This window comes from Pan troglodytes, chromosome 1 (genome assembly GCF_028858775.2).
Source record: "Pan troglodytes isolate AG18354 chromosome 1, NHGRI_mPanTro3-v2.0_pri, whole genome shotgun sequence".
NCBI lineage: Eukaryota > Metazoa > Chordata > Mammalia > Primates > Hominidae > Pan > Pan troglodytes.
Window position 1 is genome coordinate 211,397,440 of NC_072398.2, and position 25,316 is coordinate 211,422,755.

At 48.1% G+C, this 25,316-nt stretch overlaps 1 protein-coding gene across 11 annotated transcripts in view; it reads left to right on the forward strand.

The window, feature by feature from the left end:
- The first annotated feature begins 2,403 nt into the window (after nucleotides 1-2,403).
- The window catches only part of TMCO4 (transmembrane and coiled-coil domains 4), a 121,670-nt gene continuing 98,757 nt past the window's right edge, over nucleotides 2,404-25,316 (forward strand). For 2 of the 11 annotated variants that reach the window (XM_063785401.1, XM_063785413.1), the window contains exons 1-5: nucleotides 2,878-2,950; nucleotides 4,588-4,666; nucleotides 12,705-12,825; nucleotides 15,638-15,729; nucleotides 21,977-22,163. In XM_063785401.1, coding sequence (XP_063641471.1) covers nucleotides 21,985-22,163 — 179 coding nt within the window. In that variant the 5' untranslated portion in view covers nucleotides 2,878-2,950; nucleotides 4,588-4,666; nucleotides 12,705-12,825; nucleotides 15,638-15,729; nucleotides 21,977-21,984. Of the gene's footprint in view, nucleotides 2,619-2,871; nucleotides 2,951-3,458; nucleotides 3,635-4,587; nucleotides 4,667-12,704; nucleotides 12,826-15,637; nucleotides 15,730-21,976; nucleotides 22,164-25,316 lie in introns of those variants that run through there. The other 9 variants (XM_054680208.2, XM_063785420.1, XM_054680210.2 and 6 more) reach the window with 8 other exon arrangements.

Below are 25,316 nucleotides of genomic sequence, written 5' to 3' on the forward strand. Positions count from 1 at the left end.
GCTAATTTTTGGATTTTTAGTAGAGACAGGGTTTCACCATGTTGCCCAGGCTGGTCTCAAACTCCTGGGCTAAAGTGACTTACCCGTCTTGGCCTCCCAAAGTCCTGGGATTACAGGCGGGAGCCGCTGCACCCAGCCCTCATCAGCATTTCTTAAAAGCTCACAGTGATACGACCCCCACTACCTGTCTGATCTCATCTCATCCAGGACTCTCCCCCAGCACTCTCCACTCTCCTCTCACATCGTTTTCTTATAAGGGCCAACCACACTTCCACCTCAAGACCTTTGCAGTTGCTGGGTCTACCTTGGATGCTGTGCCCTGTAACCTGATAGCCTCCTCAAAGATCGCCTGCAGCGGTTCCCTGACTGCTTCATCTTCTATAGCGTGACCTCCCTGCTTTACTTTTTCTGTAAAACAGATTAAAATCAGTTTGTTTTCCAGGTGCGGTGGTCCACGCCTGTGATCCCAGCACTTTGAGAGGTCAAGTTCAAGAGTTCAAGACCAGCCTCACCAACATGGTGAAACCCCGTCTCTACTAAAAATACAAAAAAATTAGCCAGGCATGGTGGTGCGCACCTGTAGACCCAGCTACTCAGGAGGCTGAGGCGTGAGAATCGCTTGAACCCAGGTGGTGGAGGTTGCAGTGAGCTGAGATTGTGCCATTGCACTCCAGCCTAGGCGACACAGCGAGGCTCCATCTCAATAAAAAATAAAATATAATAATAAAGTAAAATAAAATCAGTTGGTTTCTTGTCCATCTCCCTCCACCCATCCCCCAAACCAGAATGTAAGCTCCATGATTTTGCTGGAAACACTTTGATTCTCCTGCTATACCCTCAACATCTGGAACCCCACCAGCCACTCCACACATCCTGGTTGAATTAGTCAATGGTTCATTAGAAGGCTTCCCCTTCCACAACTCCCTAAACATTCCTTTGGGGGAGAGTTACTTAGAGGAAACAAAATTCTTCAATGTCCAATACCAAACCTAAAAAAATCTCAAAAGCGTACACCAAAAGGGGTAAACATATTTTCTCCATCTTTCCCACCCATAGCCTCAATGATGGGATCAGGAACTGTGTGCAGTGGGGGCGACTAGGGTGAGGGTTGGGTGCTGGGCAATGGCTGAACAGGGTCCAATACACAAAGACAAGTGTGTTCAACACAAGGTCTCTAACCAAATTAGAGACAGGGCAAAGCAGGGGAGTGCAGAGTGGTGCCTAGTCCCACAAAGCTGATCTGCTGGAAGGGGCTGCCAGACATTAAGAGGAGGGCTGGCTGAAGTTCTCAATCTTGACAAAGCTCACATGCTCAGATATAACCCCTTATTCCCCTAAAGCCTGCACATGATTGACCCATTTGACCCTCACAATAACTTCATGGGTGGGTAGAGCTGCCCTTCTTGGTCCTGATTGGCCAGTGGGGAGATGAGCAGATGGAGGAAGGAACATTTCACAGGTGCGTGAGTCCCAGGCTCTGAGCTGGGATGCTGGTCTCTGACCCCCGTCGGTACCTTTTCCTCCCATAACCCTAGATTGTCTTCACTGGGAGTAAGGGCAACAGCTTCTGAGGCCACGATGATTCATGCTCTAGCTCTGGCACTCATTAGCTCTGTGGCTTCTGCATTGTCTGGACCTGAGCCTCGGTTTCCTCTCCTTCAGAGTGGGTGTGATGAAATTTCACAGGGTTGCTAGGGGAAAGAGATCCATTCATTAAGTGCTTCTTTTGAGCACCTACAAGTGCTAGGCACAGTCCCTGGGGCTGGGCACACAGCGGAGAGCAAGGCAGCCTAAACCCGCCCACCTCCAGGGCTTTTAAAGTCTAGTTGGGGCTGCGCGGTGGCTCACGCCTGTAATCCCAGCACTTTGGGAGGCCGAGGCGGGTGGGTCACCTGAGGTCAGGAGTTCGAGACCAGCCTGGCCAACACAGCAAAACCCCGTCTCTACTAAAAATACAAAAATTAGCCGGGTGTGGTAGCACACGCCTGTAGTCCCAGCTACCAGGGAGCCTGAGGCAGGAGAATCGCTTAAATCCGGGAGGCGGAGGTTGCAGTGAGCTGAGATCGGGCCAGTGCACTCCAGCCTGGGTGACAGAGCGAGACTCTTATCTCAAAAAAAAAAAAAAAAAAAAAAAAAAAAAAAAAAAAAAAAGAACTGTACCTGGCGCGTAGTAGGTGCTCAGTAAATTTGTTCAATGACTGAATGTGCTGGGTGCTCAGGGAAGACTCTCAGATCCCATCCCGAGAGACCAGAATGGAAAGCAGGAAATGGATTGGGGGAAAGGGAGGTCTGAAGGCAGAGAGTCCCAGGCACGGGAGCCTCCAGGCAGAGGCCCTGAGACAGGACCAAACTTAGCGTTAGGGAAAATGAAAGTAGAATCAAGAAGAACTTAGATATCTGAACACTTTGCAAACTACAAAGTGCTGCATACACGTGCGGGAAGGCGGTTTCTGCGGCTGGTTCTTTGTTTACATTATACATTTTTGAAGACTTTGTCTTCAAAATGTGGCTTTGGGGCATGCCACTCTCGGGGCCGAGTCCTTCGCGGGCAGTTTCTGCGAAGTCCAACCCTGCAGGGCCCTTCTCCCGCGCCGCGCTGTCTCGCTGCTTCCTGGAGGGTAAATGGACCCACACACAGATGTGGCGCCGCGGGCTGGCCCGTCGCCTGCAGAGGCCGGCACCCCTGTCGCGATGGGTGGTGGAGGTGGGGCAGAGGTGGGACGAGCCAGGTCGGGACCCGCAGCTGGCGAGTCAGAGCCTGGAAGGCCCCGCGCCCCTGCGCCGCGCTCCCAAGTGCTCCGCTCGGCCGGTGGCGACCAGGCGCGCTCGGGGCAGGCGGCGGGACAGGCCGGGACCGGGGCCGGGACGCGGCGGGGAGGGGAGGGGCCGGGCGGGAGGAGCCGCTCGCCGGTTTTGCCGCCTCTGCCTTCGCCTTCGCAGCCGCCTCCAGGTAAGGGGGCCCCGGAGGAGCCGCCAGGCCACGGTGGCGCGCACCTCGCTGGGCCACTCCCCGCCGGCCCCACGCGGGGCACTCGGAGCCCGGCCCAGCCCCGGGGCCCTTTGCCCTGCGCCCCGCCCTCCACCCCGGGGACACTGGACCCGCCAGGAAGCGGCCGCGCGCTCCCTGGCGCTGCCTGCCCTAAGCCCAGGCCGCCTGCTGGTGGTTGGTTTGTTTTCAGAGCCGGAAGTGCTTTTAGAAATCTTGTGGGGGCAGCAGAGGGGGAAACTGAGGCTGGGCGGAGCACTCGGGCCACTCCAGCCTCGGCCTCCGAGTTCTTAGAGGTCACCCAGCCGCTCCCTTGACAAATGAGGACGCTGGTCAAGGTCAGAGAGGAAGGGGGCTTGCCCAAGGTCACAAGAGGTCCCTGTGCTTCCCCTTGCCCCACGTGGCCCCTCCACGCCCCCGTCAGGAAGGCCTCTAGGACTCCCTCGCCTCCTGTCTCCCTGTCCCCCCGCAGACTCTCAAACAGAGAATTCCAGGAGGGCTTGGGGAGCCTCTGGAGAAAAACCAGGCTCCTCATGTTACAAGGAGGCCATGTCTTCTGGTGCCCATGCCTGAAGTTACAGGAGGGAAGAATTACTGCTGCTGACTTTTGAGTGGATTTTACAGCTGGGTAAACTGAGGCTCAGAGAGGTGAGGTAACTTCCCCAAGACCACACAGCTAGGAAGCAAGAGATAAAAACCTGGGCTACCTGCCTGGAGAGCCTGACCCAGTGCTTCGCACAGAGTTGGCCTCCGCAATGCCTTTGCCCTGACCAGCCTGGCCCTTCCCTGGGGTTGCACTGGGAATTAGGAGCAGGGCCAGGCTAGAATCCCAGACTACTACCTAACTCGAAGTAGGAGTCAGCACATGAGCCCCCTTTTTCCTAACTCAGTGTTCATTGCAGAAAATATGAAACTCTTTTAAGCTTTGGGAACATCCATTTGTTCATTCACCAAATATTTGTTGAGCACCTACTGTGTGCATTGTTTAGGCAACGAGGATACAGCAGTGAACAAAAGGAGCGCTGCCCTCAGGAAGTACACTCCAGAGGGTGGAATAAAGCCCTGCCCTTCAGCCTGGGGAGGGAGGGCTGGGCACAGGGGAGACCACTGGCGTTTCCCCAACTGTGAAGTACATGAAGACAGCAGAAGAGATCGGTATTAGAGTGGCCTCAAGCCCTCGGGTGCAGCATCAGACAGAGATGGGCTCAGGTGCTAGCTTTGCAGCTTTGTAACTGAGTGGGATCAGGCAAGTTAAATGACCTGTCTCCAAGGTTGTTGTGAAAATTACTGGAGCTGAAGCCACAAAAGGCCCAGTGCAGTATCTGACACTTTGGGAGACTTTATACTTTTTAGTCCTAAGGCCCAAGGAGGAGTTGGACAGGAGGAGTTCATCGATTAGGTTGTCATAGCTCAGCATGTAGCTCCCACAAAAGCTGGAGTCTGGAGAGTTCCTCATAAGGCTCAGACCATCTCTCTCTACTCTGGTACCACTGGGCTACAAAGGCTGATCAGCCACCAGGGCTGGCTAACGTGGGACCTAAGAAATGTCAGTGGGTGGTTTCTCATTGTGTTCTCTTTTGGCCTGTGTGTTTTGTAAACAGTGTTGTACATTATAAACCGGGGCTGCTGATGAGGAGTGGGGAACTGGCTCTCTGGAACGTGTGACAGCAGGCAGAAGGGGTGAGAGTGAAATCCAATCCACTTTCCATTTAGCCGACCTCCGCTTCAAGCTGCCCTGATATCACCGTACCACCCTCTGCCTAAAACCCCGCTCTGGCTTCCCATTTTCTTCTTCTTTTCTTTTCTTTTCTCTCTCTTTCTCTCTCTCTCCCTCCCTCCCTCTCTCCCTCCCTCCCTCTCTCTCTTTCTTTCTTCTCTTTTTTTTTTTTGACAGAGTCTCACTCTGTCACCCAGGCTGGAGTGCAGTGATGCAATTTCAGCTCACTGCAACCTCCGCCTCCCAGGTTCAAGCGGTTCTCCTGCCTCAGGCTTCCAAGTAGCTGGAACTACAGGTGCCCACCATCATGCCCGGCTGATTTTTGTATTTTAGTAGAGATGGGGTTTCACCATATTGGGCTGGTCTTGAACTCCTGACCTCGTGATCTGCCCGCCTCAGCCTCCCAAAGTACTGGGATTACAGGCGTGAGCCACCGCGCCTGGCCTTGGCTTCCCACTTTCTTAAGGAAAAGAGCAAAAACCTTTTACATGGACCAGAAGGCTATGCACCACTGTCCCCTGGCCTACACCTCCAGCCGCATCTCAGACCACTTATCAACAGCCCTCTGTGCCCAGGCATGCCACCCCTCCCTCCTTGGGACCTTTGCACCTGCTCTTCCAGGCCACTTCTACCCCCTGCCTCCCTTTTCCCAGGTAACATCTTCTCATTCTTCACATTTTAGCCCTAGCCAGACTTGTACTCCAAATGCCCAGGCCACAAGACTTCTACTGGTATGTCAGAGGTTAAGTTCAGGGTGGAATTATACTCTCATTGCTGGGATTAATTCCTGCCTGTACCCTGTACACCACCCTGACTGTAACCCCTGTGACCTCCAGGACCAGGGCTAAGTTTGCTTAGTAGGTGCTCAATAATGACGTCCACCTATAGGGAGGCCCTCTTGAGCATATTGGGGACCTCACTTTATATAAAATGATATTGTCCTTCAAAAAAATCTGCTGAAGTCATTTTTCAGTTGTGGGTTGTTCCATTCAGCACACAGGGATTGAACCCCTGCTCTGCCAGGTGCTGTCCTAGGATATATCAGGGAATGTGACCCAAAAGCCACTGCCTTTCTGAGCTTCCTCTAGTGAGGGAGATAGACCATAAATAAACCTATAATACGTTGTCAGGTGGTGATAAATTTGATAAAGAAAAATCACAGGCCGGGCGCGGTGGCTCACACCTGTAATCCCAGCATTTTGGGAGGCCAAGGAGGGCAGATTACGAGGTCAAGAGATTGAGACCGTCCTGGCCAACATGGTGAAACCCTGTCTCTACTAAAAATACAAAAATTAGCTGGGCATGGTGGCATGCACCTGTAGTCCCAGCTACTCGGGAGGCTGAGGCAGGAGAATCGCTTGAATCCGGGAGGCGGAGGTTGCAGTGAGCCGAGATCGAGCTACTGCACTCCAGCCTGGCAACAGAGCAAGACTCCATCTCAAAAAAATAAAATAAAAAAAATAAAAATCACAAAGGGTCGGGTTAGAGGCGGGAGTGGAGGGGCCAGCTGTCTTACACTGGAATGAATAACCAAAATATTAATTGCGAATCCCTGGTGCCCTGGGCTTCATCCACTCTCACCCTGACCCTCCTGGTCAGGGAGACAGACACATTAGCAACCGGCCATTATGTCCAAGGAGAGGTGGAGGGGCCCAGATGAAGTCTTTGGGGCTTCAGAGTTGGCAGGCCCCACATTCGCTGGACAAATCCAGGGAAGTGCGTGGCAACCCCTGACCCCCCACCTTAGTAAAGTGGAGAAGGACTTGGGGTTTGAGGTCACACAGGCCTGGAAGGAGCATCCTAGGACTTGCCAGCTGTGTGACCTCCGCTTCTGTGAGTCTCAGTTTTCTCATTTGTAAAATGGGGACAGCGATTGTCTCTTCTTCATAAGGTTGTTGGGAAGCTGAAGTGGGATCATGGAAGTAGGCCCCAGAAAATCTAAGCTGATTTTATTATTAAACTGTGCTTTTGGAAAGGGCACCATTTGGACAGGGGGACCCAGACAGAGAGAACAGCCTGAGCTGAGGCCCGAGGTGGTATCCCAGCGTGGGCTGGAAGCAGGGGAGTGCAGTTTAGCTGAGGACGAGCTGGAAGCAGGGAGTGAAAGAAAACAAAGCAGGAAAGGCAGGTTAGGCCCGTCCACAGGTGCCTGGGGCTCAGAAGTGGGATGTGAGCCTGTAGATAGGTGGGAGCTGGTCAGATTCATCCAATTTGCTGGTTTTCAAATCGTGTTGGAAATCTTTGGCCAGAGTGTAAACCAGAGCAGAGAGGTAGAACAGCATCATTGTGAAGATGGCTGCCCGTGGCCTAAGACCCAGGCACAAGTTGAAATACCACATGACTCGTCCAGTGACCTTGACCTTCAATTCTCAGGGCCTCTCTGTCCCCATCTGTGGAAGGGTGATAATAGCACCCACCTTGTAGGATTGTTGAGAGAAAATGAGATGATATGTAGAAAGAGGTGACACGTGGCTAACATTTGCCAAGCATTTACTATTGTGATTTTTAAATGTTTAAAATTTTTTTAATTTTTATTTTTTTAATTTTTAATTTTTAATTTATTTTTTATTTATTTACTTTTTGAGACAGAGTTTTGCTCTTATCACCCAGGCTGGAGTGCAATGGCGCAATCTCGGCTCAGTGCAACCTCCGCCTCCTGGATTCAAGTGATTCTCCTGCCTCAGCCTCCTGAGTAGCTGGGACTACAGGTGCTCGCCACCACGCCCAGCTAATTTTTGTGTATTTTTAGTAGAGACGGGGTTTCACCATGTTGTCCAGGTAGTCTCGAACTCCTGACCTCAGGTGATCCACCCACCTCAGCCTCCCAGAGTGCTGGGATTACAGGCGTGAGCCACTGCGTCCGGCCCCTATTTTTTTTTTTAATGTAAAAATGGCGATAAAATACACATACCATGAAATTTACCATCGTAACCATTTTAAGTGTGTAGTTCAGTAATGTCAAGTATATTCACATCGTTGTGCTACAAATCTCTAGAACTTTCCAACTAGCAAATCTGAAACTCCACACCCATTAAACAACCACTTCCCTCCCCTGTTCCTCCTCCCCACAGCCCCTGGCAACCACCATTCATTCTACTTTCTGTCTCTATGAATTTGACTACTCCTCATACCTCACTTAAGTGGAATTGTACAGCATTTTATCTTTTTGTGACTGGCTTATTTCGTAACTTTTCAAGGTTCATTCATGTTGTAACATGTGTCAGAATTTCCTTCCTTTTTTAAGACTGAATAATGTTCCACTGTGTGTATATATCATATTTTGTTGATCTATTCATCTGTAGATGGGCATTTGGGTTGCTTCCAACTCTCGGCTATTGTGAATAATTCTGTAAACATGGGTGTACAAATATCTTTTTGAGACCCAGCTTTCAATTATTTTGCATATATACCCAGAAGTGGCGTTGCTGGAACATGTGCTGTTATAATTTGAAGGTGGGGTATTGAGGGTTCCCCCCTGTGTTTCATCTTGCCCATCACTCTGGGGCTCTGGGGGGCAGTTTGAAAACCAGTGGGTCAAATGGACTATTACAAACTTTGCCATTTCTGCCACTTCCTTCTCAGGCACATTTGTCGCTGTAATTATTTTTTAATTATCCCAAGTGGAAACCACCACTCAGTCAAGAAATGTTGCTGAGTTCCCACTGTGCTTAACTGTGAGCAGAGGGAGATAGAAGATAAGCGATCAATATAAACAAGTAACTGATACAGAATTGGGAGGCTGGGGTTTGTGTGCTGTGGACAAAGTGGAGCAGCTGGGTAAAGGGGCTAGGATGGGCAGTGGGCAGGGTGGCTGCACTGAAGTGTGAGATTTGAGCACAGACAGAAGGAGGTGAGGGAGTTGGCTGTGTCCTTATCTGGGGGATAAGCATTCCCAGCCGTGGGAACGGCCAATGCAAAGGCTGTGTGAGGTGGGAGCATGCCTGGTGGGGTCCAGGAGCTGCAGGGAGGAGGGTGTGGCTAGAGCAGCATGGGAGAGGCGGCAGGGGTGGGGGGCAGAGAGGCAATTCAGGCCAGATTGCAGCGGCCCCATCATCATTGTAAGGACCTTGACTTTGAGAAGGGAGTCTTGGAGGGTTTGGAGCAGAGGAAGGGCATGGCCTGACTCTGAGATGGCACTCTCTGGGTGCTGTGCTTGAACAGCTGGGGTGAGGGCAGAAAAAAAGCAGATATGTGGAGAGGCGTGACCCAGTAAGAGGTGACGGTGGTTAATAGCAGGCAGGAGAAGGAAGAGAGCAGTGGTAAATGTAGGCACACATCACAGGGCCTGGGTATCCACCCCAATGGCACTGTCACCCCACCCCACCCTCCTGCCCCTCCTCCAGACTGCTGAAGCGAGGGTGGGAGGGGAGCTTTCCTTCCATGCCAGCATCTCTGTTTTCTTCTCGTCTGCAGTGTGATTGTCCAAAACCCTCTGGGTTCTTCTACGTTGGAACTGTTGTCATGGAGACCTCCTGAGATGCCTCACTGACCTCTAGCTTCCAATTTGACTCCAGATAGAGGTGTAGAATCAATGGGTGTCTCTTCTAAATGGCTGCAGAGGGTGCTGACCTGGGCCTGCCTAGACTCTGCCCTTCTAGGAGCATCTCAAGATTGTCTTATTTTGGGTGTGGTATGTGTGTGTATTGTAACCTTCAACTATGATCTTTGGCATTTCTGGCCTAAGGATGGTGCTGTAGCTTTATGTGTTGTAAATGATTTCTTAGCCAAATGCTTTTCTTTCTCCTTGGCCCCAGAATAATTAGTCTTCAGCCTTCCCATGACGCTGTAGCCATCTCCCTATTAATGCTTATTTTATTGCACTGTAGAATCATTTAAAAACTCAACTGCGATCAGAAAAAGGAGAGAGAGAGAAAGCCTGGTGGGGTCCAGGAGCTGCAAGGAGGAGGGTATGGCTGGAGCAGCATGGGAGAGGCGGCACACTAATATAGTCACTTACCTACACTCATATAGTCACATCAAATTTGACATTGAGGCCAGGCGTGGTGGCTCACGCCTGTAATCCTAAAACTTTGGGAGGCTGAGGTGACAGGATCACTTGAGCCAGGTGTTCAAGACCAGCCTGGCCAACATGGTGAAACCCTGTCTCTACTAAAGATACAAAACTTGGCCAGGCATCATGGTGTGCACCTGTAATCCTAGCTACTTGGGTGGCTGAGACAGGAGAATTGCTCGAACCCAGGAAGTGGAGGTTGCAGTGAGCCCAGATTGCGCCACTGCACTCCAGCTTGGGAAACAGAACAAGACTTTGTCTAAAAAAAAAAAAAAAAAATTGACCTTGACCTTCACTGACTGCTCCAAGGGGGGAAAAAAAGGCCATAGCTGGCTGGCATGTAAAGAAAAAACAAAAGTTCATTCTTGCATGTGATCTTCTAAAGGCCCACGTCATGGAATTTTAAGGACAATTTAAAGGATTTTCAAAGATGATATTGACCGTATTTGATTTTCTCCTTGGTGCTAACTTTAGAATTTTTCACCTCTCCAAGAAGAAATCCAATGGTATTGTTTATGGCATCAGTCAACAAATATTCAGAGTGCCTACTGTGGGTGCTTGTGGAGCTGAGGTCAGATATTTATGGAATGTCTCTCTGCCCCCACTACTGACAAAAATGACCCAGTCAGCATTTTCTTTGGTGACAGATGATGTGACTGGCTAGACAAAAGTCATAATCGTAGCATATCAAAACAACGTCCCATTCCAGAAGGACCTCTGTCCATCCCGGGTCTGGGCTGTGCAGCTGAGCTGTAGGCATGGGTTTGCCCTGTTATTCTCACTCTATATCTTATTGTTTCCCTGGAGATCACATCCTCTTCTAGGTAAAGTATGGGTCTTTCTTGGAGTTCCTTGGTGTATTAGTCCATTTTCATGCTGCTGATGAAGACGTACCCAAGACTGGGTAATTTATAAAGAAAAAGATGTTTAATGGACGCATAGTTCCATGTGATTGGGGAGGCCTCACAATCATGGCGGAAGGTGAAAGGCACGTCTTACATGATGGCAGACAAGAGAGAAGTGAGGACCGAGCGAAAAATCATCAGATCTCCTGAGACTTATTCACTCTCACGAGAACAGCACAGGAAAGACTCACCCCCATGATTCAGTTACCTCCCACCAAGTCCCTCCCACGACATGTGGGAATTGTGGGAGCTATAATTCAAGGTGAGATTTGGGTGGGGACACAGCCAAACTATATCATTTGGTGTCTTCACAGTACCCGGGACAAGAACCTCAGGAGGCTACCGGGAGCTGGGAGCTCTTCCTTCCGTCAGTGACTCCTGAGCCCCAGGGCGCTGCTGGACCAGCCCTGTGTGTCTTAGGTGACCCCAGGGCACAGAGGTACTGCTGGTCCTGACAGAAGGGGCTTTTTCTCGTCGCAGGAATCCAGCACTCTCTTGGAATCAGTGTAACTTCTCAGACACACTTGAGATCCAGTTTTATTTTGGACTGGATCCTGATCCCAAATCAGATCAAGGGGTGGAGGCCCCCAAGAACCAGTATACACAGCAGGTGGCGCATTCCCACACCACAGCTGCCCCCACGCTTGTGCAGCTGGAAGAGTTTGGGGTCCCAGCCTGTCCAGTTAGACAATCCATAGAGTTGGAACCATGGGCTCCCCCATTCCAGCATCATGGAGAGCTGAGAAGCTGAGAATTGCGCTGTCTGTCCCACCAACCCTTGCTATTATCTTTTCCTTTTTTTTTTTAATTTTAATTTTAATTTTAAGTTCTGGGATACATGTACAGGATGTGCAGTTGTGTTACATAGGTAAACATGTGCCATGATGGTTTGCTGCACTTAGCAGCCCATCACCTAGGTATTGAGCCAAGCATGCATTAGCTGTTTTTCCTAATGCTCTCTCTCCTCGCATCCCACCCGCTGACAGGCCCCAGTGTGTGTTCTCCTTCCTGTGTCCATGTGTGCTCATTGTTCAGCTCCCACTTATAAGTGAGAACATGTGGTGTTTGGTTTTCTGTTACTGAATTAGTTTGCTGAGGATAATGGCTCCCAACTCCATCCATATCCCTGCAAAGGATATGATCTCATTCCTTTTTATGGCTGCATAGTATTCCATGGTGTATATGTACCACATTTTCTTTATCCAATCTATCATCAATGGGCATTTGGGCTGATTCCATGTCTTTGCTATTGTGAATAGCACTGCAGTGAACATACACGTGCAGGTATCTTTGTAATAGAATGATTTACATTCCTTTGGGTATGTACCCAGTAGTGAGATTGCTGGGTCAAATGGTATTTCCGGTTCTAGATCTTTGAGGAATCGCCACACCGTCTTTGACAATGGTTGAACTAATTTACATTCCCACCAACAGTGTAAGAGTGTTCCTATTTCTCTGCAGCCTTGCCAGCATCTGTTGTTTCCTGATTTTTTAATAATTGCCGTTCAGACTGGCATGAGATGGTATCTCATTGTGGTTTTGATTTTCATGTCTCTAATGATCAGTGATGTTGAGCTTTTTTTTTCATATGTTTCTTGGCAACATGAATATCTTTTGAGAAGTGTCTGTTCATGTACTTTGCCCACTTTTTAATGGGGTTGTTTGTTTTTTTCTTGTAAATTTGCTTAAGTTCCTTGATATTAGACATTTATCAGATGGATAGATTGCAAAAACTTTCTCCCACTCTGTAGGTTGCCTGTTCACTCTGATGATAGTTTCTTTTGCTGTGCAGAAGCTCTTTAGTTTAATCAGATCCCATTTGTCAGTTTTTGCTTTTGTTGCAATTGCTTTTGGTGATTTCGTCATAACATCTGTGCCCGTGCCTATGTGCTGAATGGTATTGCCTAGATGTTCTTCTAGGGTTTTTATAGTTTTAGGTTTTAAGTCTTTAATCCATCTTCAGTTAATTTTTGTATACGGTGTAAAGAAGGGGTCTAGTTTCAATTTTCTGCATACGGCTAGCCAGTTCTCCCAGCATCATTTACTAAATAGGGAATCTCTTTTTTTTTTTTTTTTCTGAGGCAGAGTCTCACTCTGTTGTCACCCAGGCTGGAGTCCAGTGGCAGGATCTCAACTCACTGCAGCCTCGACCCCCAAGACTCAAGTGATTCTCCCACCTCACCCTCCCGAGTAGCTGGGACTGCAGGTACTCACCATCATGCCTGGCTAATTTTTGTATTTGTTGTAGAGATGGGGTTTTGCCATGTTGCTCAGGCTGGTCTCGAACTCCTGGGCTCAAGAGATCCACCTGCCTCGGCCTCCCAAAGTGCTGGGATTATAGGCATGAGCCACTGCACCCAGCCTCCTTTTCTTACTGACAAGACTTATTGGTCAAATGTATGGGACTTAACTGTGAACTCATCCCCACTGGCTTGGCTGGGCCACATGGGCCCAGGGCTTTCTGAGATAAAACACACTCCCCTTCTAAGGATCAAGAGGCAGAATTAGTTCTAATTAAAAGGGTTTTTTTTCTACATTATAAAAGCACCAATAAGCTCATGACAGAAATGCTAAAAATATAGAAAAATAGAAAGAGCAGAAACCAATCACCTCTAGTCCCTCAGCCCCACCAACCAAGAGACAATGATCATAAACATTTTGATGTATTTCCTTCTGATCTTTTTGCTCTGTGAAAGATGTTTTATTATTTATTTATTTATTTATTTGAGGCAGAGTCTCACTGTGTCGCCCAGGCTGGAGTACAGTGCATTCAAGAGCATACTTGGCTCACTGCATTCTCTGCCTCCTGGGCTCTAGCAATTCTCCTGCCTCAGCCTCCTGAATAGCTGGGGTTACAGGCATGCACCAGCACAACCAGCTAATTTTCGTATTTTTAGTAGAGATGGGGTTTCGCCATGTTGGTCAGGCTGGTCTCGAGCTTCTCAACTCAGGTGATCCGCCTGCCTCAGCCTCCCAAAGTGCTGGGATTACAGGCGTGAGCCACTACACCTGGCTGAAACATGGTTGTTGTTTTTTTTAATTTAATTTTTTTTTTTTTTTTGAGATAGAGTCTCACTCTGTCGCCCAGGCTGGAGTGCAGTGATGCGATCTCGGCTCACTGCAAGCTCCGCCTCCCGGGTTCACGCCATTCTCCTGCCTCAGCCTCCCGAGTAGCTGGGACTACAGGCGTGTGCCAGCACACCTGGCTAATTTGTTGTATTTTTAGTAGAGACGGGGTTTCACCATGTTAGCCAGGATGGTCTTGATCTCCTGACCTCCTGATCCACCTGCCTCGGCCTCCCAAAATGCTGGAATTACAGGCATGAGCTACCACACCCAGCCGAAACATGTTTTAAAAACATAACTAGAGTCATATTGTATATGCAGTCGAATTCTGTTCTACTACCTCTCTAGAACAAAATTATCCCTGATTTGTAGCATTTGCTAATTTCTGTGATGTAAATATTCCCAACATGCCAATCTCGGGCTGCCAGTGTCACTGGACACAGGGTTGGAAGGAGAAGCACAAAACGGATTGTCACCAGTGCAGCATGTTGTAATTTTAAATTATTTTTTTTCTGATCTCAAAATCGACACTTATTGTTAATAATTCATAAAACACAGATATATAAAAAAATTAAAATCATCCAGAATCCAATCCCAGTCCCTGCCTACCTGGAGTTAGCCACTGCCAGCATCCTGGTGCGTGTCCTAACAGTACCCTCTCTATGGATAGAGACCTACACAAAATAACTTTCTAGAGAGTTCAAAAGCGATACCAATTTGTGGCAGAAAATTTGGGGGAAATACAGCAAAGTCTCTGATATCTGTAAATGGCAATTCAGAGATAATTTTGGAGGGTGTTCTTCCAGTCATTTTTCTCCTCTCCATTGCTTTAACACGATTGGACTCATGGTGTGAATATTCAATTTTTAGGCACAGTACAGGTACATTCTCATGCTGGGGAGGAACGCAACATCCAGGAGAAGGGCGTTCCCACTGATAACTTAATAAAAACCCCACTGAAGCTTGAAGAGGTAAAAAGTATTGTTTTCACTAGCATTGAAAATGGCACTAAGGGCTGGGTGCAGTGGCTCACGCCTGTAATCCTAGCACTTTGGGAGGCTGAGGCAGGCAGATTGCCTGAGCTCAGGAGTTCCAGACCAGCCTGGGCAACATGGCAAAACCCCGTCTCTACTAAAAATATGAAAAATTAGCCAGGCATGGTGGTGCGTGCCTGTAATCCCAGCTACTCAGGAGGCTGAGGCACAAGAATCACTTGAACCTGGGAGGTGGAGGTTGCAGTGAGCTGAGATTGCACCACTGCACTCCAGCCTGGGCGACAGAGCAAAACTGTCTCAAAAAGAAAGAAAGAAAAGAAAAAGAAAGTGGCACTAAGGATGAAGCTCAAATTAGTTGAGGTTTTGGTTTTGAAGTTTTGGTTTGAAGTTGCGGTTTTGGGTCCTGAGACCTCCTTTGGGTAATTCCAGATGCTTGGCCCTTCCTCCATCTCCCTTCCCCATCTGATGCTCCATTGGCATGTGAGAAAGGGAGTGCCTTTAGGGAGAAATATAGGAAAATCTAGCTCTTGCTTAAGCCTGAAAGCTAGTTCATTCCTCGGTTCATGTAAATGACATTTTCTGAGTGCCTACTCTGTGGTTAGGCACCAGGTGCAGATGTGGAGGCGACAGGGTGCCCGCCGAGGAGCTGGATGCAGTGACCACAGCTCAGGGTACAAAGAGTTGAACAAAGACATTAAATGAGACAATCCATGGAAAGTGGCAGGGCCGTGCCCAGCACATGGTGAGTGCTCAGCAGTGGTAGCTGCCTGCCCTACCACCCTATTGAGAAGAGCACCCCACGTCAAGGAACGTGCAGGGCAAGGGCCCAGGGGAGTGACGGTGCAGTGCCAGGCTCCCCTGAGCTTTAACTGACCAGCCAGCTCCCTCTGCTGTAGCCTCCCCCAGATCTCACACTCTGTGGACCCACAGGCTGGTTTTTCTGGTTTTCTCCTGCAGGGCAATTTGCATATTTCTCCGAAGAACCATCCAGAACCTGAGCAGCCTGTCTTCAGACAGAGAGAGGCCCACGGCTGTTTCTTGAAATCTGGGTAAGTATTGAAGGTTTCTTTTCCTTCAGAAGCCCCTTGTTACTATTTAAAATGGTCTTCTTTCTGAGTTCACATTTTCTGTCTCCCTTTCTAGAATATAATCTCCCAATTAGGGGGTCTTTATATGCCTGTCTTAGTCACCACTGTAGTAGGGCTAATACGTGTTTATTAGATTCATTTAACCCGTTAAGAGGTCAATATTCATTTATGTTTTACTTTTGCCTCAAGAAAAGGTTTTTAAAATTCTTTAGAGATGTTCGACTACTTTTTTTAAAAGTTTTTATTTTAAAATAATTATAGGCTCACAGGAAGTTGCAAATATAGTACCAAGAGGTTCCATGCACCCTCATTCAGCCTCCCGCATGGCCGTTGCCTTTACAAGGAAGCCTAATTCCTTAGTGAGACGAACTTGGCCCTGCCTGGGGCAACCCTTGGCAGCTTCTACTCCCACCTCATTTCTTCACGCCCACCCATTGTCCAAGCCCTGGCCGCACCAAACATCTTTTTGGTTCTTCAAAAGTGTTTCTCCTCTACCTCTGGGTCTTGACACATGCTTTTCCCTTTGTCAAAGACGTGCCCACCCCACCCCTGTCTGATTCACTCCTTGTTCAGGTCGCAGCTTTACCATCACCTTCTCCAGGGAGCCAGTGCTGGGTTCAGGGTCCCCATCTTGGGATCCCTCTGACTCTCATGTTTCCCCTGTCATGGTGTTTATCACACGGGTTGTTGTTGTCTGTTTTTTCTGTTTGTTCTGGTTTATTTTTCTTTGAGAGACAGGGTCTTGCTCTGTCACCAGGCTGGAGGGCAATAGTGCGATCACGGCTCACTGCAGCCTCAAATTCCTCAGACTCCTGGGCTTAAGCGATGCTCCTGCCTCATACTCTTGAGTAGCTGGGACCACAGGTATGCTCCACCATGCCTGGCTAATTTTTAAAATATTATTATTTTTGTAAAGACAGGGTCTCACTTTGTTGCCCAGGCTCCTGCAGTCCTCCTGCCTCAGCCTCCGAAAGCTCTCGGATTACAGGCGTGAGCCACTGTGCCCAGCCACCATTGTCTGTGTATTTGTCTGTCTCTACCACCATACTGTTTCCTCTAAGGAATACCTCTCCACCCAGCCTGTGACTTCTGCAGGCCTCTGCTGGAATGACACCTTTCATCCACATACAGTAGCCAGCCCTGCTTCACCCCATCACTTCATATCCCCTCACCCTGCCTCACTGTTCCTCCCCCTGACCACTTCCTGAAGGAATGCTTAGTTAGCTATGTGTTGAGTGGGCTGCTGAGGGCATGGATTCTGCAACCAGACCTCCTGAGTGTGTGTCTCGGTTCTACCGCTTATCAGCTCTGTGACCTTGACCAACTTAGGTCGCTTTGTCATTATGTATTGGCATATTATTGCCTGTCTCCCACCAGAATGTAAGCCCCTTAAGAGCAGGGAACTTGTCAGTTTCATCCTCTGATCTGCCTTAAGGCCCAGAACAGGGCTTCCCACATCCTAGCCCCTTCTTCATTCATCCAGCAAGTATTTCCTGAATGCCTACAGTGATCCAGGGCCTGTCCAGAAAGCTCGGGGTGTGGCAGTGAAAAAACAACCAGGGAACTGCCTCGTACACACAGGTAAACAAATAAGTAAAACAAAACAAAACAAAAGAAACAAACAAAAAAACATTATTTTAGGTAAGAATGAGTAGTATAAAAATAGAACAGGGTGCTGAGATAGAAGACAAAGATATTAGGTTGGTGCAAAGTAATTGTGGGTCTTGCTATTAAATTGCAAAAACCACAGTTACTTTTGCACCAACCTAATACTGTAGCCTGGGTGGTCAGGGAAGGTCTCTCAGAGGAGGTGACATCTGGGCTGAGGCCAGATGATGTGATGGTCAGGGAAGGGTGGTCCCAGCAGGGAGAATGGCAGGTGCAAGGGCCTGGAGGGAATGAGCAGAAAGACAGCCAGTGTGCCTGTAGCGTAGTGAACAAGACCGGTGTGGGGACATGAGATGGAGTTCGGTAGCAGGCAGCAACCGGATTGCACAGGACATTTAAGCTTGTCCCATCTTCGGCCTGTGGGCACATACAGCCCAGGACAGCTTTGAATGCGGCCCAACACAAATTCGTAAACTTTCTTAAAACATTATGAAGTTGTCTTGAGAAATTTTTTTTTCTTTTTCTTTTTTTTTTTTTTAGTGCATCAGCTATCATTTAGTGTTAGTGTATTTCATGTGTGGCCCAAACCAATTCTTCTTCTTCCAGTGTAGCCCAGGGAAGCCAAAAGATTGGACACCCCTCTTAGGCCATCATACCAAGATTGGAATTTATCCTGATGTGATGGGAGGCTTTTGCAGGCTTTTAAGCAACCTAGTGACATGACTGGTCTATGTGACAAAAAGGTCACTGAGGCCACTATGTAGAGAATGCATTGTAGGGCATCAGGAGAAATTGTGTTGAATGAATGAATGAATTTGGTCTGAGTTTAGCTTTATTATTATTATTATTTTGTTAGATGGAGTCTTGCTCTGTTGTCCAGGCTGGAGTGCAGTGGCACAATCTCAGCTCACTGCAACCTCTGCCTCCCAGATTCAGGTGATTCTCCTGCCTCAGCCTCCCAAGTAGCTGGGATTACAGGCACACCCAACCATGCACAGTTAATTTTTGTATTTTTAGTAGAGACGGGGTTTCACCATGTTGGCCAGGCTGGTCTCAAACTCTTGACCTCAAGTGATCCACCCGCCTCGGCCTCCCAAAGTGCTGGGATTACAGGCGTGAGCTACCGCGCCCAGCCTGAGCTTAGCCTTTTGTACTCTAGACACATCCTCATACCTCTGTGGTTAGAAGCAGGCCAGCTCACCCTTCCCTGATCAGAAAGCTGTTTATTATTGAGCTAAGAACTGGCATGGGGCTTCCCAGATACCAGTTCAGTAAAATACTACCTTGGGCTCCTCTGAGTAATAGGTGCGATCAATATAGCCTCCAAGTGGCACGTGGAGTTGATTAAATGTAGTGGAAATTGCTGACCTGCTGACATCAGGCTAGTGCTGCCCTCAGCACTGCCCTTAGTTCATGGTTTATGCTGTTGCCCCTGTTCCCACCACCATGGTCTGAGCTGACCCTCTGAGCCAGGGAAATTTGCTGCAAATCTCAAACGTGGGTTCCTAGAGCAACCATTGAGGCCAGTCTTGCTGGGTGACTTTGGGCAAGGTCTTAACCTCTCTGGGCCTCCGTTTCTCCATCTGAAACAGGGGAAATAAGATCCCTGTGCTGGTGTAGAGGAAAGAGCTCAAGGTTTGGAGTCAAAAGTCTGGTTTGGATCTCATCACTTACTGTGTAACTTTGGGAAAATTGCTTGGTCTTTCTGAGCCTGTTCCTCGGTTGTAAGAGGGAATCGTAATGGTTCATGTCCTACTTAACTTTACATGGTAGTTATAAGAATTAAGCAGACTGGAAAATGCTTTGTAAACAGTTATGTGCTGTAAAAGTGTTGGTTTGTTGCTTTGAACTACCTCAGGGTTGTTTTGAAAACAAATGAAATATTAGTTGTGGACAGACTTTTAAAAACTCCTCTACAGAAGTAATATTTTGAGAACAAAAATTTTTATTGCTCAGCTAGATGGGAACAAACTTATGAATGAAGAACTGTTTGGAGTGTGGTTATTAGACTAGAAGACTCCTGGCCATGTGATGAATATTTAAAACAGAGTTGGTGGCCAACGGTTCTGTCTTTGGGCCCTATCTGTCTGCCATTGACTGGCTGTATCAGGGGAGCCCAGTTACTTCTCTGAGCCTGTTTCCTAATTTGCAAACTGAACATTACAGTCCTACTTGCCTCTAGAGTCTGCTGAGACAATGCATGTTAAAATTGCAACCCCAGTGCCCTACACCCAGTAATAACTCAGTAATGTTAGGTCTTGTTATTATTAAACCTTTGCTATGTGCCAGGCACCATGCCAAGCATTTTACTTATTTGTTTGTTGATCATTTTGTGCCTTTATTTTTTAAACAAGCATTTATATAGCATGAACCCTGTGCCAGGCTCTATTCTAGGCGCTTTACGAGTACTAAGCCACATGACACAGCTCTTCTAGGTAGATACTGTATGGTCCCATCTGTAGGTGAAGAAATCTAAGTACAGAGAGGTTGAGTTGTCTAGGGTCCCATATCTACTAAGTGGCGGTGCTTGTTTTCACGCCCAGGTCAGCCTGGTCCTGAGCCTGCATTCATATCCTTGATCCCCTGTAGTAGAGGCTGGCACCCTTCCCTGTACCCTTCCTGGTGGCTCCCAGGGTTCTTTCTGCTTCTTGGATGCCTTCTTGGCGTGTCCCCTCTCTCCTTTTCTCTCCCTCCTCTTCCTACTCTTCTTCTCCCTTTCCCTTCTCCCCCTGGGAAGGAAGGAAAGAATAGAGGGAAGGAAAAGAAGGAGAGAGAACAAAGAGGAGACCTTCCTCCCTTTTTTCCTTCTTCCTTCCTTCCTTTGAGGTGTACCATACACAAAGTGCATAAATGTTAACTATACAGTTCAGGGAATTTTAAAATATATTTATACCCATATAATGACCACCCAGGTCAAGATAGAGATCATTTCCTTCAGCCAGAAACCTCCTTTGTACCCATTCTGAGCCAATACTCCCTCCCACATGTAACCCCTCATCTGACTTCTATCACCATACATTGGGTTTAGCATTCTTCAGTTTCATATAAAGGGAATCCCATGGTAGGTACTCTCTCGTGAATGGCTTTCTGTGTATCATTTTGTCTGAGATTCATTCATGTTTGCTGTAGTTCATTCCCTTTCCACTGCTGTGTAATGTTTCACAGTATGAATATGACCATTTATCCATTCTACTGTGATAGACGTGTGGGTTGTTGCCAGTTTGGGACTATTGTGAATGAAGTTGCTGTGAGCATTCATGTATGTGTCTTTTCGTGACATAAGTCCTCATTTCTCAGGAGTGGAATTGCCAGAGCATAGGGAAGACATATGTTTAGCTTTAGTGGATATTGTCAAACCATTTTCCAAATAGTTATACCAATGTACACTCCCACCAGCAGTGTATGAAAGTTCTGTTTGCAGCCGGACGTGGTGGCTCATGCCTGTAATCCCAGCACTTTGGGAGGCCGAGGCGGGCAGATCACGAGGTCAGGAGATTGAGACCATCCTGGCTAACACAGTGAAACCCCGTCTCTACTAAAAATACAAAAAGTTAGCCAGGTGTGGTAGTGGGCGCCTGTAGTCCCAGCTACGCGGGAGGCTGAGGCAGGAGAATGATGTGAACCCAGGAGGCGGAGCTTGCAGTGAGCCAAGATCGTGCCACTGCACTCCAGCCTGGGCGACAGAGCGAGACTCCATCTCAAAAGAAAAAAAAAAAAAAGAAAGTTCTGTTTGCTCTTCATCCTCACCAGCACTTGGTATTCTTAGTCTTTTTAGTTTTAGCTATTCTGATAGGTGAGAGTTAGTGTCTCATTGGGATTTTAATTTCCATTTCTCTGATGACTAACGATGTTGAACATCTTTTCATACTTATTGGCTATTGGGTTGTTTTTTTTTTTTTAAGAGACAGGGTTTCATTCTTTAGCCCAGGCTGGAGTGCAATGATCATAGCTCATTGCAGCCTTAAACTCCTAGGCTCAAGCGATCCTCTCACCTTAGCTTCCTAAGTAGCTGGAACTACAGGCGTGTGCCACCATGCCCAGCTAATTATTTTATTTTATTTTTCTGTAGAGATGGAGTCTCACTATGTTGCCCAGGCTGGTCTTAAACTCCTGGGCTCAATCAATCCTCCTACCTCGGCTTCCAAAAGTGCTGGGATTAGAGGCATGAGCCACCATACCTGGCCTGAGGAATATCTTTTTTTTTTTTTTTTTTTTTTTTTTTGAGATGGAGTCTCGCTCTGTCAGCCAGGCTGGAGTGCCGTGGCGCGATCTCGGCTCACTGTGGAATCTCTTTTATGAAGTATCTATTCAAGTCTTTTGCCCATTTTTAAATTTGCTTCGTTTCTTTTTCTTAATGACTTACTGGAGTTAGTTGTTTGGATACTGTGTATAGACCTTTGTGGATAGACATATTGAAGATCCCTCCCTCCATCCTGGTCTGTAGTGTGTGTTCTCACTCTCCTAAAGATGATGAAAAGAAGTTCTTCATTTTAATGATGCCTACTTTATCAACCTTTTATGGTTTGTAAGTTCTGTGTCATGCTTAAGTAACCTTGGCTTACCTCTGGAAGCATTTCTCACTGGGAATTTTCTCCTGCAGGGCTGGGAATGGCCATGTGGAACAGGCCATGCCAGAGGCTGCCTCAGCAGCCTCTGGTAGCTGAGCCCACTGCAGAGGGGGAGCCACACCTGCCCACGGGCCGGGAGCTGACTGAGGCCAACCGCTTCGCCTATGCTGCCCTCTGTGGCATCTCCCTGTCCCAGCTATTTCCTGAACCCGAACACAGGTGAGTTCTTCTGTCTTGCAGTGGGAAGGTCATGCTTCTTCAGGGGAACAACTACGGACAGCCAAACAGCCTGCCAGGCACGATGAGGCAATGCAGAGAGGGGCAAGTCATTGTCCTTGCCTCTAAGGCAGGGGTCTCTAACCTCCAGGCCGTGGACCAGTACTGGTCTGTAGCCTGTTAGGAACCTGGCCGCACAGCAGGAGGTGAGTGGTGGGTGAATGAGAATTACTGCCTGACCTCTGCCTCCTGTTCTAAGCATTTTATGAATACTAAGCCACATGGGCTGTGTCCTTTGCTACTGACACAGCTCTTCCAGGTCCATACTGTATGGTCCCATCTGTAGATGAAGAAATCTAAGCGCAGAGAGGTTGAGTTGTGGCAGCATTAGATTCTCATAGAAGCTCAAACCCTATCGTGAACTGCGCACACGAGGGATCTAGGTGGCACGCTTCTTATGAGAATCTAACTAACGCCTGATGATCTGAGGTGGAACAGTTTCATCCTGAACCCTACCTGCGCCGGGTCCCTGGAAAAATTGTCTTCCCTGAAACCAGTCCCTGGTGCCAAAAAGGTTGGGGACTGCTGCTCTAAGGAACTCACAATCTGGTGGGGGGATAAGACATCCCCTCATTCAGTTATTCACTCATTTATATCTTCACCGAACATTTTTTGAGCACTTACTGTATTCCAGGTATGATTTGAAGTACATGGAGGGTAAATGTGAATGAGACAGATACCATCCTCCAATCAAGTAGGACACCATCCAGGAACGGATAAGATATTAATATTTATTCATTCATGAAACATGCATTTGTTGAGCCCCTACTATGTGCTGGGTGTAGCACATGGCCCTGTGGAGGAAACAAAGACAAGCAAGGCCCAGCTCCTGCCCTCAAGGTGCTTACATCTAGGTGGGGGTGCCCAGGTGGCTGATTGTAACAGGGGACAGATACAGATGAGTGAGTGCTGTCATGAGTTTAAACGGGGTCGTGGGAGCAAAAGAATGACATCATTATATTTCATCTCTATCATTGACAGTATCTCCCATGTGTGTGTTTAAATCACATATTTGGAATCAGAATAGCAGAACTGTCAAGAGCATGGGCTTTGACCTTAAAAAATTCTAGAGGGGAGAGTATGGAGGCAGGAGGGGGCCAGTTAGGAGGCCAAAGGAGTCATCCAGGGGAATGAGGACAATGACCGAGTGGTGGACAGAGGACACAGATGGGACAGACTTTTCTTAGGGAGAATGGAGTTGACTTGGGAAGAGGTTGAGTGTTGCGGGTGAGGCAGAGGCAGGAGCTCACTGTGGCTCCAAAGGTTCAGAGGGGGAAGAGAGCGTAGGAGCACTGAGATACCATTACTAGGACAGGGAGCACAAGACTTGGGCCAGGAGATGGTGAGAAGCTCTTGCATCTGCAGTGTTTTCAAGACACGGCCCCCACATACACTCAGTGGTCCCCCATGAGTAAACTTCCTTCATGCCTTGGGTCTTAGCTGTTTGGGGTTTTTGTTTTTCTGTCTTTGTCTGTCCACTGGACTGAACAGTTGAACATACTCAACTCCTTGGGGGTCACCGCCAGGAAGCCTTCCCTTATGTGTCCTCCAGACCAGGGCATTGTTCCACCTGTATGCCCAGGGACCCATCTCTGCAACCACCACACTGTGCAGGAACTCTCCATACCTGCTACCCCTCCAGTCTGAGCTCGGGAGGGCAGGGGCTACCTTGTTCATCTCAGAGTTCCCAGTGCCTTGCACACAGCTCAGTATAGCAAAGATACCTGGTAAAGGTTCGTGAAAAGAAGAGGTAGGTTAATGCTGGCTTTGTCAACAAGGAGATGGTCCATAGGCTCTGGACTCAGATCTGGGTTCAAATCTTAACTCTGCCACTTTCCAGTCTCATGTGACCTCGAGCAGTTTATTTAACTTCCCTAAGCCTGAGTTTATTTTTCCGTAGAATGGGGCTAATGATACCCATGCTGCAGGGTGATTGCAGGAATTAAATGAGATGATGTAGCCGGGTGCAGTGGCTCACGCCTGTAATCCTACCACTTTTGGCAGGTGGATCGCCTGTGCTCAGGAGTTTGAGACCAGCCTGGTCAACATGGTGAAACCCCATCTCTACTAAAAATACAAAAATTAGCCAGGCATGGTGGTACACACCTGTGGTCCCAGCTACTCAGGAGGCTGAGGCAGGAGAATCGCTTGAACCCAGGAGGCAGAGGTTGCAATGAGCCAAGATCGTACCACTGCACTCCAGCCTGGGCGACAGAGCAAGACTCTGTCTCAAAAATAAATAAATAAATAAATATAAATCATGAGATGATGTAGACAGAGCACACAGCACAGTGTCTAGCACATAGTAGGCACTCAATAAATGGTAGTGGTTGCTTGCTGAATCTCTGAGTTACTTTCTTTGCCCTAGTTGTTTCTTCATCCAGAAAATGAAGATAATACCACACTTACTCCTACCACTTAGGATATTTTTGTGGTTTTTTGGTTGTTTAATTTTTGTTTTTTAGAGATGGGGTCTCAGTCACCCAGGCTGGAGTACAGTGGTACAGACATAGCTCACTGTAACCTCAAACTCCTGGGCCCAAGTGGTCTTCCCCCACCCCAGCCTTCTGAGTGGCTGGGACTACAGATGCATGCCACCATGCCTGGCTAACTTTTTATTCTTCTAGAGACAGAGTCTCACAATGCTGCCCGGGCTGGCCTCAAGCAATCCTCCCATCTCAGCCTCCCAAGTAGCTGAGATTACAGGTTCAAGCCACTATGCCTAGCAGTCAGGCTACAAGTAATAGAACACAGTACTAAGAGAGATTTAAACAACAGGAGATTTGTTTTTTTTACTTAACAAGAAATCGCAAGGTTCCAGGGTTGATTCAGTGCCTCAAGAGGTTTTTGGAGCTGGGCGCAGTGGCTCACGCTGTAATCCCAACACTTTGGGAGGCCGAGGCATGTAGATCACATGAGGCCAAGAGTTCAAGACCAGCCTGGCCAACATGGCAGAACCCCGAATCTATTAAAAATATAAAAATTAGCCAGACGTGAGTGGTACACACTGACAATCCCAGCTACTAGGTAGGATGAGGCACAAGAATCACTTGAACCTGGGAAGCAGAGGTTGCAGTGAGCTGTGATCATGCCACT